Genomic DNA, 18,968 nt, shown 5'->3' with positions numbered 1-18,968 from the left:
GCAGTGTCACAGTGAAAGAGAAATGATTGCTGAGTGCCCTCAGTTTAAACTAAAAAACGCTGAGGCTAATGCACTGGTCAGGATAGTAATTAAAAGATATTTTAAGAATCCAAAATTTTATAAGTCATAGAACACATGGTATTAAAATAATTGTTGGTGATGCCCTCTGACGCTCTGTGTTAGGAAAAGGACCTGAACATCAGTGAAGAGTGTTGCGCTGTACGTCATCAGGTCTATAATTTTGACCTTTGAAACTGTGAACTTGTTAACAAAGCTCATTAATCAACCACATTCTTCCTAGAGTCGGTTTTTCCGTTCATATAGTGAATCATCATTCTAACTCTGCGACTTACAACTTCAGTTAAATTTTGTTGTCATTGTTGTTCTTTATATCAGTGTAGATCATAAAAGTAAAAATGTATGCAGAATAAGAATGAACCATTTATTTATGTTGCTTTCCTTCTTTAAAATACTGTCAGCAGCTCTGTGCTTGGAAGGCTTCCCTGGTGACTTATCACTACCAACCTGGGTATAAGCCGTGGATGGCAGGGGCTCAGGATGGGGTGACAGACAGAGCCTGGACCTCACACTGCCACAATGATGGGCATGTCACCACGTGAGGGGCGTTCAATAAACCAGACTTGATCTAGAGTTATGCAAGGTTTACAGAATCAGGCTGGCACCCCAAAGTTCCAGGTTAAAAAAATCGCCATTTTAGAACTTAGGGAGGAGTTTCTGGGTGAGTCAGAGGCTGTTTGGAGATCCAAATGGATGGGCCATTTAAGTCCAGGCACCAGCACAGCAATTAGGGCAGTAGGAAATTAAATTGCTCTGGAAGTGAAGGCCGTAGAGCTCAGGCATTGAGCAATTTCCTGCCAGGGAATGCAAGTGGGTGTTCCTGGCCCCAGAGTGAGTGTGGCATGGCCGTGGAGTGGCTCTGAGGCTCCTGGGGGCTCCTCAGAAAGTGCTAGATGCCTGCTGAGCAGAGGGGTCGGGGCTGCGGGGTCAGGTCTCTGGATGTGCTGTGAAGGCTCCAGGATTTGCCGCAGCCAAAAGCAGCAGAAGAGTCTCATAACTGCAGTCTGATGTCAAGACCAAGTGGGGTCTTGGATTGGACACTGGCGCAGCTCCAAAACTTCAGGGCACCGGAGATTATTTAAATTTGGATTCTCCTTCTTAAAGACAGGCCGTAAAGATGTATGTGTATTGGGGTGGGAGGTAAAGGGTATACAGGGAAATACACTACCGTTTTATTCTCAGATGATGGCAGATACATAAGTCCTACTGCTTCTCAAACCCAGCATAACGAAATCAACAGCCACGGTGCTAGCAGGAAGCCTGTTCTCACAGGATCCCCAGGTTTTCTGGCTCTCTTATCTCGGCTGGGCTATGCAGCGGGAGAACCCATAGCACCCCGGGCTCTGACTTGGTCAGCTGGGCACAGTCTATCAGGAGGCCGCCTTAGGAAGGAGGGCCTGGCTGATGGGGGCCGGCTTCCCTCCCGAGACCCCATCCACCATGATAAACATGGTCAGGGGTGAAACCGAACAGGACCCTGTGGAGCTCCTGGGCACAAAAGCCTTTCTGTGTCCCCCATTTCTTGATTATAGGAAATAGGCTTTATTCAGCCCCCACGACCTTCCTAGAGTTCCAAGGGGCAGTTCAAACAGGTGCTAATCAGGGAAGGGAGGGGATGCAGAGACAAGGGAGGAGCAGTCAGGAAACAATAGTGCAGCCTTGGGGCAGGGTCCCGGTTCCAGCAAGGTATACACAATATCTCTGAGCTGTTTTGCAGATACTGGAACCCCCAACAGGTGGGAGAAGTTAACGGTGTACTGTCCACAAGCACTAGACCCCAGACCGGTTGGAACCAGAAGGTTGATGATGCTGACTCCTATCTCCCCACTAACCAATCAGGAGCATGTCCACGAGCTGATCATGCCCTCTTTGAACCATTACTATAAAACTCCTCACTACCCCCTCCAAGCTGGGACACACAGTTTTGAGGGCACTAGCCTGCTGTGGCCCCCTTTGCCTGGCAAAGCAATAAAGCTTTTCTTTTCTACTTCACCCAAAACTCTGTCTTCAACATTTAATTCGGTGTTGGGTACAGAGGCCGGATTCAACTTCAGGGGCAGCCTAGGGCTCTCTCGTGCTAGGGAAACTGTTTTGAAAGACCAGGAAGATGATTAGACTAGAAATAGAATTTAATAAATTTAATGTTAATCTTCTGAGTGAAAGCGCTCTAACAGATGTTACAATCTGAGGCTCCTCTAGATTCCACAGTTTCCCGACCTGGATTACAGAGCGATACAGAAGTCAACAGCAATTCTAAGTGCGGAAAGATGGGCCGGGCTCTTGTCATAAACTGGAGGCACACAATCCAAACCACCTGTCGGCATCACGGACAAGATAAATGAAGCTTAAATTTCGTGTATTTCCAAGTAGGAGCCATTTATTCATTGATGTGACAGCATCTCAGGTACTGAAGACGTGGGCAAGGAGAGAGTCTATTGTCTTTTTCTGGCATAAGCATCATCTATAGCCAGAAATGTGTAAGTGAATTTTAAAATGGGGTTATTTTCATGTCTCCTGCTTGGTTTATCTTAAAATAGAATTAGGAATCACCAATTGGCAACTGGATACCCATTTTATCCGGCCAACACAGCATTAAAAAATGGTTAGTTGCCAGTGTTAAAAAAATTTAGAAGATTTAACAAAAGGAATCAAGATTTCTCACTTCCCCAGGGGTGGGAGGGGACAGTAATATCTGTGACATAGTGGCACACCTAATGGGCCTGAGCAGCCCAATCTTCTCCAGACACGCTCTTCACCAGGTCCCCCCAGGTCAGCCTTCCTGGGCCTCCTTGTAGGCAGATCTGATTGAGACCTTAATCTAGACCTCCTGTGACTTTAAGACCAGAACTCTGAGTCAACCCTACCTGGATAAATTATAAAAGAAAAACCTTGACAATTGTAACTATGACACTATACAGCCGACAGATGTATACAGTTAAGCCATTCTCCGTGCAGACACCCTCATTCATGTCCAGTGTCCCCTAAGGGGACAATACCACTCCCAGATGACAGCCACCAAGTGAAGAGTTTCAGTTAATGCTATGTCCCACGTTGTTCCCACCATCTTAATGTATTTCTGAGATTTTCCTCCTTCCCTTGTAGTAAAGGTAAGAACCATTCCTAGGAATTAGGCAGCAATTTGCTTTGCGGAGCGGCCAATTCTTCCACAACTGACTTCTGACTCCAAACCTACAACCCAGGCTTTTAGATAAATCAGGGAAAAGGATGAAGGACATTTTGATAGCTCCGGATAACTCCACACTTACATTAAGCTGTTCAGGAAACGGCTTTTTCCTGATTTTGTTTCTATTAATGTTTTCCTTCTGACATAAGGCCAGTGAGCCAATGTTTACCATAAATTCTCATCAAGCACACTTGGAGGAACAATGCTGTGCAAGGATGCAGTGGGAGTGCTATTAGCAGCTGAAGGGCTGGCGATGAGAAGACCCACATGAATTACCAAGACGTAAGTCTGAGCATTTCCATTGTGAACCCACTGAAATGAAGACCTGAAAAACTGGATATTTTAATTTACTTAGGGTACATGCTCATTGTATAGAGAAAACTTCATCCTGAGGCTCTTATTCTTTTTTTGAATATAATAATTTCTATCTCGATTGATGTTGCTTGTGAAAAATATGCAAGGCAGTACACTATTATAAAAAATGTTTCAAAGGTGGTTTGGAAATAAGTGATAATTTAAGTAAATGATAGATATGAGCCCATTTTTCTTTTAATTAATTCAGATCTGAATTTAAATATATTCCTATTCATTTAAATGATTTTAATATATAAAATAAAAAACTTAAATAATTCTTATTCAGACCTTTAAAAATCATACTATTCAAAAGAGGGAATCTGTCCACCAGAAAACCTACAGTACAGAAAAATTAATAAAGCATCTTATATTATAAAACTTATATATCCCTAATAATAAAAAGCCAAAGCGATCCAAAGTCCAGGGTGGCACTGAAGGGCTTGCATGAAAGGAGTGCTTTTTGTCTTTAATTACTAAATATACTCCATGTCTACTAGGGGCAAAGACTGTGCTGGGGTGTCAGAGATAATTAGAAAGGATCACATCACAGCCTGTAACATGCTAGAATCTAACAGAAGAGGCAGATGGTACCCGAATAATTCAGGAGGCTGAATGCATGGAAGGTGCAGCCTGAGCGCTGTGATGAGGTGAGTCAGGGAAGCACCGCATCCCAGGTCCACCCTGGAATTCTGCTATCGGGCTACTGGTGCTCCGAGTCATCTCAGGAACATAATTAACTTTAGAAAGCTGTGTTCATGCCTGCGTGTGCAGGAGAGAGAAAATAGGCCATTCGTAGATAGGATAACCTGGGCTACATTTTTGCCAATTTTTGGTTTTGTGTTGTTTTTACAAACAAATAGAAGGATGCTGGATTTAATAAATGAGTCAATTTTTACTTGTTGCTGTAAAACCCATAAAAATAGCTTTACTTTAGTTCCACCACAGCAGTGCCAAGAGGAAAACAGTATACATGAAAATAAGAACAAAAACTCCTTCCAGTGAAGCATTATGCCCTTTGAAAGGCACAGTCTGTGAGGACACGGGGCAAAAACATGCCTTTCCTATTAGTCAATATATTATTTAACACGGCATCACATCTTACAATGCTGAGATATGCCAAAAAAAGAAAAAGAAAATAGTATTCCTCTACTAACACAGTAGCTCCTCTTTATCTTCTTTGAAAATTAATTTTATGTAACTTTCTATAAATGAACCTGAGTTAAAGATTCCAGATATAACTCCTTTCCTTGTTAAAAAGAAATTTAGATTTATGTTAGAAGAAGAGGGACCATGAATTTTGCCCAAAGAAGTCAGGTTAGACATTGGCCTACTTTTCTTTTTTTTAACATATATATATTTTCTATAGTCTAAGTATTTTTCATTACTGTTTTACTCATTAATACAAAACTAGAAAGAACTGAACAAGTGATACTATTAAGTTTGAATTCTCGGATTCACCGACCAAGACGACAGGTTTAAACAATCATCCTAAGTAAAACATCCTCAGTTTTCATGCCCTGGGTATTTCCTACCCTACAAACTAGAACGTGAGGTCATGTCAACATGAATGAGACAGACGCCCTCTACAACATGAAGAGCCTGCCTGGGACAGAGCTGGGGACATCAACACAGCATCTGGGGACAGCAGCCACGGAGAACAAGCAATCTCAGTGGTAAATACGTAACCCCCTCTGAACCCCTTATAGGTACCGTTAGACTTGAACTTCAGAGGGATGATACAGTGAAAGAGCACGTTTTAATAAGCTATGCTAATGGATACAGCATACAAACGAGCTGTATTGGAAAGTTACAGGTCATTCCAATAGGAATCAGTAGGACAGCTGTGCCCTGAGATGGCTGGAGAGAGCCCAGCTCAGTGCGTGCAGGCTCAGGGCTGGTCACGTGGCAAGAGGGTCCACACCTCTTGAGAGGTGCTAGAGCAGGCTCGGGGAGTCCCTATAGATGCAGGATGCTCTTAAGGACCTGGGAAAGACTGATGCTGTCCTCTGTTCTGAGCCGGGAGGCAGACCACCGACCCCAGCCCGGGTCTGGGTCTGACAGGTTCGGGTACCCAAAGAATCTGCACTGAGTGCCAAGGCCATGCTTACTCAGATGAACTTGGGGCTTAGCGGGAAGTCTGCGAGGGAGGTGGTGTCGGTGCCCCAGCACTTGCTTCCTTCTGTGTAGGGAGTAAAACCCTCCGATCGAGCAGGGGCCTCTGCACAAGGAATACCGCTGGGCCAGTCTGGCCCAAGAGCGTTTCCTTTGCGCTCTCAGCTCTAGCATCTCTGCCCAGGCCTGGCTTCAGGCTGCGGGGCCTGTGACCTGTCCTACTCCTGGTGGCTGTGCTCCCGGCCACCTTCACAACTAAGACCCACGCTCTCCACGTGGACTCTGCACGAAGAGGCGGACCCCCTCCAAAGGAGAATCAGCTCCTGGTCCCGGCCGGCCTCTGAGGGTGGAAACAAAGCCTTTAAGGTGGGCAATGGACCTGAGACTAGCCTCAGCTACAGCTCACAGGCAAAGCAGCATAGCATGCGTACTGACAAAGTAGTTAATATTCACTGGGGCCAGCAATGTAATGGTTGTAACTCATTTCCTTCTCCTAACACTCATGGGAAAGTCCTATTATGATGCCTTCGGGCATTTTACTGGGGAAGCTGGGGGACGGAAAGCCAGCCACGTGCCAGGGTCACACAGCTCAGCAGAGCCCGTGTCAGCCTCTGTCTCCAGGGGCCGCTGCCCACTCCACAGCCCCCAGAATCTAGGGTTTGTCTCTGAGGAGGAAGGAGAGAAGCTCGCTTGCTGAAGGCTTGCTATAAAACTCAACAAAGTTCTCTCACTCACTAAACCAGACGAGGACACAGCATCCTCACTGTTGTGAATTATCGGAAGTAAACCACCGGCTCCAAGAATGCCACGGAACACATGTATTCGAAAGGATTTACAGAACGTTTCTGTAAAGGAGGAAGAGGAAAAAGCTTTCATGTAGCTATTCTCCAATGATAGCTCAAAAAGGAGATTAAAACAGGCTGGCAGTTTGAAATATCTGTAGACTTCCAGCAAGAGTAGACAGCAACAAGCCAACGACTATTGGTGTTTCCAGCTACTGGTTACCAAGAGCAGCTGAGGCTTACAGAGTGAGAGGCACCTCTGAGCTTTACTGCTGTGACCAGTTGGGTGGTAACACTCAGACACCCCTGGACTGACCCCAGGCTCTGCCGCGTATACCCACGTGGCCTTGAACAGCTTTCTGAACTTCTGGGCTATCATTTATCAAGCACCAGCTATGCCCATACTTGATTTTCAGACTTCCACCGTACACATTATTATCATCATCATTATCGTCACGTTTCACATTTGCAGACTGAGTTCAGAGAGGTTAAGTGACTTCCCTAAATCTATGCTGCCACCAGGTAGGAGCTGGGGTGTGAACACAGGTCTGTGAGATTCTAAAGCCTGTTGGCTGCCCTTATCATTCTCTGACACTCTCCTCCTATAAACTAAAAAAACTGGTGCCTACGTTCCCCACCTTCCTTTTAAAATCTTCTTTATAAAGAGGGCCCAAAGAGCCCCCAATAGAACATAGTTAAATAAACCATTAGATTGAGTCCAGAAATAGTCAGAATATGGCAGCTATTAGAGTAACCATAGGAAGTCCAGGTTAGAAGAGCCCTTAAAAAGGTCAATTTAATTTACCGCTGAACAAGGAGCCCACTCAGTTATCATCTAGGAAACTGAAGGACACTAGCTGATTGATTGATTAGGAGGGCATTTCCGGACCTATTTGTGAACACATGTATCCTGTTTCACATATGCCAAAAGCATGTGCTAGAGTAGAAAAGTCTCAGCATCTGATTATTATTTACATGGCTACATATCAAGTACACATATTCTAAATAACCACAAAGACATGTCTAGATGTGACTTTCTCAATGCACTTTCAGAAAATGTGATTTTGAAATAGGACTTCGAATAAAGCATCCAGACTTAAGACATTTTTCACATGTAACTCACACTTAACTGTAGTGGAAAAAACTTTCCTATGTCAAGTGTCAATCGCTCTAGTGGGGGAACTAGAGTTAATGTCGACTTACCTCCACTCACATGCTGTAGGTGTCTCTTTGAAAAGAGGGCTTTCATCAGACTTTTTCCCTTATCCTTTTTGTTTCATGTTTTCAGATACTCTTCCTATGTTATTGAACTTTTTTATCTTGGTAGTTCCAGTGTTTTTAAAATATAATAGAAAGGTGCTAAATATTTAATGATATAGGCTGCTTTTGCAAAATGTACATCTGTTAAAATGCTTTATGGGAAGGAGATAGAGGTATGGTGCTGGAGGATGAAAATAGTCACATTTACCTATAACAGGTGTTCATGAAGTAGAATAATTAACATTTGCTATTTTGAGCAAGAATGTGTATCTCTTTAATGATTTCCATTTAGTCACAACTTCTGTAATTTCTATTTACCACAATGACCGAGACAGAAATATTACTGTAATTGATACAAATGTTCTCAAATTTCTAAAAGATCTATAGCAATTTTAGAAACAATAGTAAATATAACTAATCAGGGTAAAATAGATGGTGCTTGTATACTAAATTCTGTCAAACATGTTATTGAGATAAATTATTCCTTATGAAAAATGTTGAAAATGCAGGCATTTTCATTTATACAAATAAATTTAATTATACAGGGATGAAAATTATAAAAACTAAGTATCTGCTACTCAACTTATTTTATATTAATTTTGAGAGTGTGTTGTCACGTGACTCTGCATGAAACTTTTATTTCATAGCTATTCATCTCAACACCCTGTCTTAACATTTGCTGTGTCAAAACACTGCACCCTCAGAAGAACACATACTTCTGGGAAGGGGAAACTAATAAGAAATTGCTTTCTTAAAGAATAAGATACAAATACATGGAAAGGTTTTGTAAAAGGTTTTAAGGAAAAGCAGGTTTTGTATTGTATTAGTCTAGGCAAGGCTCGAATGTATTAATATTCACAAACAGGTAACAACTAGTCTAATTTGTGATAGGTTTGTAAAACATTATAGCCAAATAAAACTGAAGGTCATCTCAGTTTTCAGTCATTATGGCCTAGGTGTGAAAGGATTCCATGAGTCAGTATGAGTTGAACAGATTTTACAGGTTCTATTCCAGCAACTAATTTTTAGAGAAGGCTGAGCCTTCAGAAGCCCACACGATCTTAGTTAAGCTAATAACTGGCAATGTCTCCCGGTGACATTTGCTGTCCCTCCTCCAAAGAGCTCAGGCCCACGTGGCCTGGCACGCTGACCCCACCCAGATGGTCACTACTGACTTTTCCCCGGCAGGACAGACTTCCAATTGTAATTCCAGAACTACTGATGCATTTGCTTCACCCACACTTTCTCCTGGGCCCAGGATGTCCTTATGACCAATGGCATGTGCTCGCATTGGCGACCCAGAGTCTAGCCCTGGCAGGAGTGGGCCTGAAAGTTTGATTAGCACAGGCTCGAACAAGCAAACACAACTACCACTACACTGAAAGCCAGCTCTTTCCTGTTCACCCTCCTTCTCTCATTACATCTCCCCACTGCTCGCCTTTTAACTGAGTGCCTCCTGTGTGACAATGGGAAACGCGTGGCTAAAAGATGAACCCCTCATCGGCCAACACGCAGAGACCTGAATCTGCTGCACAAAGCAAGCTTTGGAGAAGCAACTGTGTATGTTTACAGCATGAGACAGAGTAAGGAGCGCCCACTGCACTTGTAGGACAGCAACTGCATAGTCGTGTCACCATTGGCTGCCGCGAAACAGAAAACCGGAGAGTTTGGGGGGACTTCAGAGATCGGGGAGTGCAATTTGCTCAACTTAAAGATGAAGGAACTAAGGCCCGGAGAAGGTCAGAATCACAAAATTAGTTAAAACACAGGTCTAGGAATTCCAAATCTAAACTCCCTGTTGCCAACCAAACACTGTAGCTTGTTATGTATCAATAACTCTTCAGCCACTTATTCATGATTACTATCATATTTTAATGGTTCTGTTTAAAAATACAACTTTTAAAATTTAGACTCAAATTTTGGGAAAAAACCCTGAACAATTAGAAGTTTTTAGAATTTCTATTAAATAGGACAGTTTGGACCACATGACTGTTCAGGTCAAAATCTTACAAGTTTTGTACTTAGAGGCATAGTATATTGGCAAATTTGCCTTACAAGGGAGCATATTCTATATTTCAGAAAAAGCAAATACACAAGTGGCACATGCTGTGAAAATAACCCTTTTAAGGTTATTATCTAGTAAATAATCATGTAAATTTGATATGAGTTACTGGAATTTAGTCTAAAGTTGTATCAAGGCCGTATGTTACCATAGGCAATTTCTTCAAATGCATAATTTATAACACAACCTCCATGACTGCCTGAGAGTCCAAGGTAGAATAATGAATTACTCCTGCAGAAACAGACCCTTGGAGGATGAATTAACATTTAGCTAAGGTCACGAGGGCAACTGGATTTGTAGTTTCAGGCTATTCCTCACAGAGAACTTGCCAGATGACACAAAAATCCAACAAATTCCCACAACTAAAAATCAACTCTCCAAAATGTTTAGTTTGAACATCCAGGCGTACAAGGGCCTAGTGCTGCTTAGAATTTATACTGGATCATATTAAAAAAAAAAAAAAAAAAAAGTACCAACCACTGGTACTAAAGCTAAGCTTTCCACATAAACACCGAGGTGGGGAGAGAAAAAGCACATCCAGGAAAAAGTGTATGAGAGGTGACGGAGAAGAAGAAGGAAGAAAAAAGATAGAGATGTGAAGGGAGAAAGAAATAAAGAGACTGACAGCTAGAGAAGCAGAGAACGGTAAAGAAAAGAAAGCTAGAGAGATGAGAAATGAAAAAGGAGGAGGAGGCTCGCAGTTATAAGATAAACAAGTCCTGGGGATGGGATGTACAGCTCAGTGACTATAGTTAATATCACTATACTAGTAACACTATATATACACCACACTATAGTGCTGTATATTTGAAAGTTGCTAAGAGAGTAGATCATGAAAGTTCTCAACACAAGAAAAAAGATTTAAAAAATGGAGAGAAATTAAACGATGTGTGAGCAAAGAGAAAGGAAGAGAGGATGGATGACAAGTGGGGAGGAGGAGCTGAAATAATGGGGACCAGTTAGTCACATATGAGCTGGGACAGAGCAGCTGTTTGTCCTAAGGCCTAACTAGACCAGTTACCAGAAAACGAAGGAAGAAGCAAGGAAAGATGTATATGTATGTATACACATTTGGATACTAACTCCTCCCTTAAATATCGCTGTGACCCAAGGGTTTACCTTCATCCGTGACCTCCTTCTGACTCGACAGTAGCTCTAAGTGCCCTCGTCCCAGCCCCAGCTTCAGCTGGACGTATGTGGATGGATGACTCTGACTGTGGAAAGTACTCTTCCTGGTCCACACCAGCATATCTGACTGCTCAGTGGTCATGTCTACTCCACGTTACAGGAAGAGTAAACTTAGAAAGTGCAGAGCTGAGCTCCCCGTCTTCACGCCCCACATGTCCCACCTCCTACACATTCCACATTTGGGGAGTGGCAATACCCCCACCAACTGCCACGGCAGCAATGAGGTTCTTTCTATTTTGCTCCCCCTCCCTCAGATCGGCCTCCAAACGGCTACTACAACATAGGTCCTTATGTTTCTGAAGTTGCTGGTCTTCCTAACTCCAGCCTTTTTCTCTCCTTGCTGGCCTCAACCCTAACATCAGAGTGATCTTTCTAAGAGCTAAAGCACATCACATTACTACCTGCTTAAATGCCACCAGTGGATTTTACGACCAGGTTCAGCTCCTCAGATGACCAGACAAGACCTCCAAGACCTGGTTTTGCCGACCCCTCTGTCCTCACCTCCTATCATCCGTAACCTTACTCACACTCCATAATTTTTAAAAATCTTTTCTTTAACTTGAAGTCTAGTTAATGTACAATGTTGTGTTAGTTTCAGGTGTACAGCACAGTGAGTCAATTATACATATATATACATATTCTTTCTCATATTCTTTTCCATTATGGTTTATCACAGGATACTGAATACAGTTCCCTGTGCTAGACATAGGACCCTGTTGTTTATAATTGTTTTTAAACTACATAAAAAAGGGACAATCTGTCTTTTCACTTCTTGCTGTCTATATTTTATGTTGATCATTCCTATGTAAACTGAACATTGTATTATTCAGCAAGTTTTCACTCATTTCCACAAGACAAAAGACACTGCCTATTTTTCACGAATTAGAGGTGAAGATTGCTTATTATAGCCATATCTGTTTTTCTCCTCCTCTGACCACCCCTGGCCAAACAGGGCAACATAACATCCAACACGCTACCATTCTTGTCCTTATGTGTCCATGCCCTGCGTTGCTGTCCAGCTGCTTTCTGAGAGTCCCTTTCTCATGGGATATTAACATGGTGCCTGCACATAACATGGGCCCAATAAATTCTGTCATCGCCGTAATCTTCAAGATAATGAGAAGGAAAAGTCTTTTTTCTCATATCCTCAAGACCTAGTCTCTTGGTAGTAAATACTAAACATTTCCTGGTGAATAAATGATTTTACTGATTCTGCCAAGTTTTATGTACCAACTCGTGGGAAGACACATGATCCTTATGTTGACCTGGCGTGAGAAACTGCATATTTACACAAAATCATAGCCATGTACTCTAAATTTTGTCCCATAACCTTGAATGCTTTATGATGCAAAATAGGAACAACCAGAGCCACAGATGTATCTTGGTCATCAAAGCCAAATGAGTAACTGAATATTTTCACACACAAGAAGCCTCTTGGCAAACAGCGGGCCAAGAGCATATGGGTGGCAACGGCCGGGAGCTCACCTTTTCTTCATGACCAACACGACTCCAAGAAATATAATCACAAACAGCAAGATGCCAGCGATGACTCCTGCGATCTTGACCGTGTGGTCTGTTTGTTTCTCGGGTTCTGGGACTGGTTTTGGAGTGGCAGCTCCTGAAGGGGAGAGGAAACAAGAAAGAAGACACGGTGGGTAAGGGAGAATAAAAATGTTAGCTTTTTAAAATTTTGCTGCATTTAACAGAGTCATAAGACTTATCAGAGCTAGCAGACAGACGAGCTTTGATTTTTTTCAACGGCTTTCATAGGCGCTGAAAGGAATGTAATTGTTCGCACTGTTCTTCCATATTTCACTAAACCCCAACACAAGTTGGAAAGCTCACCCACACCTGACCCTTTTATAAGAGACTCTTCTCAAACACAGTTTTAAAAATATTTTTATTATCTCTATGGGCTCCCTGATCTTTCTGCCTTTTAGAAACTTGCTAACAACACAATAGACATCCTCAGCCTTTATCCAAAGTTGATTTGCTGGAACATTTCCCCCAATTATTTTTCATAAATGAAGCAGTAATTCCATAACAATATTAGCCCAAACACCTGGAGAAGAGAGATAAGCTCACTTACTGTGCATTTTACCAGCAATTGTTTTTTAACACAATAGAGATTCTTTTCCCCCCTGCCTTTGAAAATCTAAATCTAGGTCGCATCTGGTAGGCAAAAGACTCCTTCTAAGCAATTTATTCACAAAGTGGGAAGCAGCCGATGATCACACTACTGGCACCCACATTTCGTATCTGTTTAAATGAGATAACCAGGGCCTTCCAGTGGCCACTGTCTTAGCTCTCCTGCTTTCCCATTTTCAAAACACTATCTGTCCTGTTTACAGTATAATGTGATGGAATGTCAAATCTGTGTCTGATGAAATATCCATTTCCTCTGCTAAATGAGTTCAGGATGAAAAATATTAGGACTGTAATGTTCAATTCACTAAACAGAATCCACTTTTGAAGGGCTTCTCCCTTTTTAATCAGAACACGACAGTCCTTGGCATCTGAGCCATCACGTCCCCTCCCTAGGGAGACAGGTCATTGGAAAAGTAGGAATTTTATGTCCAAATTTCTCATGTTAGAATTTTCTTCTTGCTTTTGCTGGTAAAAATGAAATCAACACTGACTATGGTACCAGCCCTTTCTACTCTTCCACTGGGTTTTGCATTCATGCTTCATCTAATTCTTGAAAAACTTAACCATCACTGTCTCCTGTGCACTCCAGGCAGGGCTTAGTCTAAGATGAGTCATCGCAGAGAAGCAGGGTGTCAAGCTGTAACTTTCCATCTGTTTCCACTGGAACATATAAATGTTTCTTTCAAAAGTTATTCATATTAAGATTTTATATGAGACTCTGCACCCTGAACATGGCCGTGGCCATCAGACAGACGGAGCTGGTCAAGATCAGGGGAGAAACACAAGGCAGGAGACGGAGGGCCACGATCACCTGAGTTTCCACCCCACGTGTACTTTCCAATCAAAGCGATGGTTGCAAGGAGAGCAGTGGTGATGTGAAAAATCACACCTTATTAAATACAAACCCTTCCGGATATAATGACTCTTTACAGGCCATTTTTATTTCTGACCACTTCAGGAGGATGTCCTGCTATTTTGTTTGAAAGAATATCCCTCAAACAGTTGTCCAAATGAACCTTGAAAATATTTACTGTTTTTTATTGTAATAACATCTGAAGTATACCACTCCACTAGGCCACTGGAACATACAGCCAAGTGGTAGATTTGGAGGATATTGTTACTTTGAATAAACTGCTAAGAAAAATTTAAACATTGTGTATGTTTTAAAAGATGAATAAAAGGTGAAAAAAGCCATTCTTGTAAAAATAACATATTTCAAATTCACAAAACTGACAAAAAGTCCAATGGTTTTCAATTTTGATTTTTTTTTACCCAATCTGAAAACTTAACTTAAAAAAATAAAATCTAATTGGTTTTATTCTTCCAAATGCTGGCATATTGGGGACCATTCCATTTATCTCACTAGGGATAGAATGCAAGTTCTCCAGATACATTTTCTAAATAAATGATTCTCTAAGTTTTTTGTAACTAAGTTATTCCAGTAAATACAACACTTGGGGAAGAAATTATTTAGAAAAACTGGATTTGGCTTAAAAATTTTAATTTAAAAAATTACAAGGATTCAACTCATACATTGTAAACATTCCATAAGAGAAGAGCGTCCTGTTAACGGTCACACGTTTGCTTCTGTTACTTAAACAACTAGTTACATCGTGCTTTAGCCTTTTTCCTAAGCTCTGTGAGAAGTGAGGAGTGACCCTACCCATCCTTGGGTCAGGGAAAGAGATCAGCCCTGCAGCCCCTCATTCCCTGCAGGAAGCAGGCAAGCACATTGCTATGCAGCCAGCGAAGGTCAGGATCATCATTCTTTAGCACTTACTTTTAACTCATTTCACGTTGCAGGTCAAGAAAATGAAATGTTCAATCTCTGTGGGACACAGTTGCAAGGTAACCATGGCAGCAATCATGCAAAATGGGGGAGCAACTGAAAAAACGTGAGGAGGGCTGCCCTGCAGGTCTGTGCACGACCCTCCCTTTGCCTGAAAGGTACGGCCAGCAGCTCACCGTGGCGGGGCCTGGGTGAAGGGGCTGGTTCAGGTGTCTGGGTTTAGGACTACTCTGGGGAAACACAAGTTGGGCTGAAATGAGTCAAGACCCCGGGATAATCTCGCGAAGGTGTGTCATTCACTGCAGGTTCCCTCAGGGACACACCATCCCTGCCTTCTCTGTGTGCTCTGCCCTCCATCCCGGCCTGAGATGGGCATCCTTCCATCCTTCCCCCACAGGATGCTCTTCTCTCCCCGTTTCTTGCTTTGGAAACATGTGCTTGTGAGCTGTCAGTCAGCCTCAGACAGAGGATAATTTGTGACAGAATGTGGTTGCAACTGATAGCTTGGTTTTTTCCCCCTTTACCCAAATCTATGAACGTAAGAGTGTAATTTACAAACTGCTTGGCAAAAGAGTTGTTATAATATTTCCCCCTCTGTTTTGTTATTTTCTTGCCGGGTTTCTAATGGTATAAACTTTTATTATTTTTTTCTTGGTATAAATTCTAATTCTTCATGGAAAGGTGTTTTTATTCTCTTCTACTGTGCATCCTGCTTAGAGGTTACTGCACATGTAGCTCCTTTTAAAGAGAATAAATTCAAATGTAGGCATTTCACAGTGGGCATTAGCTAGGCTTGGACGTATTCATTAAAACAATAAATAAGCTAAATATTTCAGGGGGAAGGAGAATGAACATCATCTCCACAGATGCCCACGCTGCTGACTCCCAGTGACAGCTCCGGGAGTGTTGTTTTGTTTCGATGACCAAAAAAAGTTTTTTTTAAAAAAAGGATGGTATTCCAGTGAATCTGCATTATTTAAGGTTTCAGATATAATGTCTAACGTGAAAACTCTCAAAAGAAAGGGAGCGATTAGCCAATGCAGTGTTTGGCTGGTTTTCAACTTGGCAGGAAACAGTCCATCTTGGTCCAGTGTTGGACGTTAAATTCAGTAACAGCAGCTCTCAGGCTGAGAACTGGATGTACTCAGCCACTGGCTCTAGGGTCTGGGCCCAGTTCTGACCACTGAACAGGCTGCATAAATTTCCCCCGAAGACCCACGGACACCAGCCCAGAAGGACACAGAGGCATCACCGCTGCCTGGAGTGGCTGAGCCCCCAGGGCCAGGTCTTCCTCTCCTGAGCAAACGGAAAGCCTTTCTAGAGGGAAGGGAGGGGGGCGTGGCTACCCAGAACCTCTGCACGATGGTGACTAGGGCTGGCTGCCCTTGACTATGGGGGAAATCAGTAATATTCTCCATTTATACATCGAGTTTATTGCACATCCAGTGATGTGCTGTGCGCTGTTCTAGAAACACAGCAGTGAGCACGTGGGTAAAACAAAAGCCTCTCTCCTTGTGGCAAGTAGATTCCTGTGGGACACAGACCCAGAGGTAAACGATACTGTGCAGGTTGTCAATCGGTGCTCGTGCTACAGAGAAACCCGTGTGGGGTGGGGATGGCAGGGCAGGGCAGCTGCCGCTGAGCTCCGAGATGGGCTATCAGAGAAGAATTACTGAGAAATAACATGTGAGCAGAGACCAGAAAGAGGAAGGGGTGTGAGATATGCTGACACCCAGGGAGGACAGTGGGAAGAAAAAGTTTAAAGCTACAAGACGAGACTGTGAAACACTGAGGTGTGACTGGAGTGGATATGCCGGGGAAAGTGGGGGGCACAATGACAGACTTGGGGGCACCTCAAGAGAATCTGGAAGGATTTTGCTTTTCCTCTGCACGAGATGGGAGCCACGGGGGGATTCGGAGTGGAGGAGGGATGTGACCTGGCTTAGCTTTCAACAGGATCACGCAGGATCACCAGGGTCACTGGTGGCAGTGTTTAGAACAGACCGTTGGGGGTCAATAGTGAAAACAGGTATGTCAGTCACGAGGCTATTGCGATAATCCACACAAGAGATTAGGATGGTCTGGAATAAGGTGGCAGTGGAGGTTGAGAGACATGGTCACACTTGAGATCTATTTTGACGGTCCAGCCATCAGTATCTGTCATGAACTGGATGGAGGGTGTGTTGATACAACATCCAGGTTTCTGGCAGGAGTGACTGGAAAGATGGAGTTACCATGTCCTGGGATGCAGAGGACTTGGAGGGGCAGGTGTGGAAGGGTAGGTGAGGAAATCAGGAATTTGGTTTTGGACAAGTTAGTTTTGAGATACTAGACACCCAAAGGGGATCTCAAGTAGGCTGTGGGGCATAAAGGGGAGAGGTCTAGACATGGGGTGAACATTTGGGGGGTTGCCAGCAAAACGATGGTCTTTAAAGCCATGAGACTCAGGAGGGCACTTGGGAGGTGAAGAGAGAGGGTGTGTCACGAGGAGGGACCAGTAATGGAGACGAAAAGGAATGGCAGATTGAGGGAGGGGGGAGGAGGGAAATCGGCGAGGAGGAGGAGGGAGTCAGTGTGATACAGGCAGAAAGGGAGCATCACCACGGAGCCAGGGAGGGTGTGGGGATCCAGGGATGCTCTCTTCCTTAAGATGGGAGAAATCAGGGCATTCTGAATGGTGATGCGTACGGTCCCCGAGAGAGGGAAAGGTTGATGACGCAGGAGGGAAAGGAGATGGCTGCTGGAGCAGTGACCTTGAAGGGGCCGGAAGGGATGGGCCTGGAGAGAGTTGTACAGAGAGGTAAGGGGGCGAAGGTCTAGGGGAAGAAGGGGGAGGTGGATAGCCGGGCTCCTTGAGAAAAAGGGCCTCATGAGATGAATCCTGATGATCTCAAGGCAGATGGTGACGGACATGGGCGGGTTAGGTGGGGTTGCAGGTTTATCCAGGAGCACAGAGCTGGGCCCCCTCCTCCCTCCTCACAACTAGATGAAGAAGGGGAGGAGGAGGAGGAGAAAAGGCAGAGAGGGGCTCTGCTCCAAGTTCCATCCCAGTGAGCAAATGGGATGGACACTGAGAGTGAGCCCATCAGAGGCGGGAGCATCGCTGGGATGGACACAGGGAAGGGACGCTTGCCCGAACCATTCTATGCCCATCCCTGTGATGCGGCCGATCTTGGTTTTCACAGTCTTCAAATAAACAGCTCCTTTTATGCTCCAGGTCCTGTAAAGAGGCTCTGCAGGGGACTCGAGATGAGCAAGACGACTGACACCTCAGCCTTCTGTGCCCGATGCAAGAGGCCACGAGAGGTGCCACGGGTGAGCTTCAAAACCCAACTGGAGGAAAGAAGGACGTTCCCTTTGGACAGCAACGAAGGCTACTGACTCACCCAGGCCAGGGGCCTCCAATGTCTGGCCCAAGTGGGTGATGGGAACCGCAAGGATGCAGGGACTCATGGAAGGCACCCCGCTGGCCGCACACAGTGCCCTCCGGTCTAAGAGCGCCAGGCACTGACTGGGTGGATGTCGGTGCCAGTCACGGAAATACCTGGCCCACTTCCTGATGGGGGAACTGGTGTTTGGGTTCAACGTTTGCACTGAATTCAAACAACAAAATACTTCATTCTCACAACACGTAAAACCAAATACCAAAATTCCACTTCTGGTATTTGAGGGGGGAAAGAGAGAAAAGAGTCGGGGGACAGCAACCATGGGAAGCTGCTGAAAGACAAACAGGAGGTTGAGAAACCTTATGAGAAAAAACAAAATGGAAGCTGTGGAAACACGTAAGAATATTGTTTCTCCGAGTGTGTTTCAAAGAGCACTGGTCGGGGCTTCCCTGGTGGCGCAGTGGTTGAGAATCTGCCTGCTAATGCAGGGGACACGGGTTCGAGCCCTGGTCTGGGAAGATCCCACATGCCGCGGAGCAACTGGGTCTGTGAGCCACAACTACTGAGCCTGCGCGTCTGGAGCCTGTGCTCCGCAACAAGAGAGGCCGCAACAGTGAGAGGCCCG

The 18,968-nt window shown here is 44.0% G+C and overlaps 1 protein-coding gene across 2 annotated transcripts in view; it reads right to left on the bottom strand.

The window, feature by feature from the left end:
• The window catches only part of PTPRM (protein tyrosine phosphatase receptor type M), a 761,903-nt gene that overhangs the window by 230,714 nt on the left and 512,221 nt on the right, over positions 1-18,968 (bottom strand). For both annotated transcript variants that reach the window (XM_061169712.1, XM_061169711.1), the window contains one exon: positions 12,506-12,638. In XM_061169712.1, the coding sequence (XP_061025695.1) occupies positions 12,506-12,638 (133 nt within the window). The remainder of the gene's footprint in view (positions 1-12,505; positions 12,639-18,968) is intronic.

The sequence above is a fragment of the Eubalaena glacialis genome, chromosome 15, assembly GCF_028564815.1.
Source record: "Eubalaena glacialis isolate mEubGla1 chromosome 15, mEubGla1.1.hap2.+ XY, whole genome shotgun sequence".
Classification (NCBI taxonomy): domain Eukaryota; kingdom Metazoa; phylum Chordata; class Mammalia; order Artiodactyla; family Balaenidae; genus Eubalaena; species Eubalaena glacialis.
The sequence above is the reverse complement of the archived record's forward strand: the minus strand, read 5'-3'. Positions and strand labels throughout refer to the sequence as shown.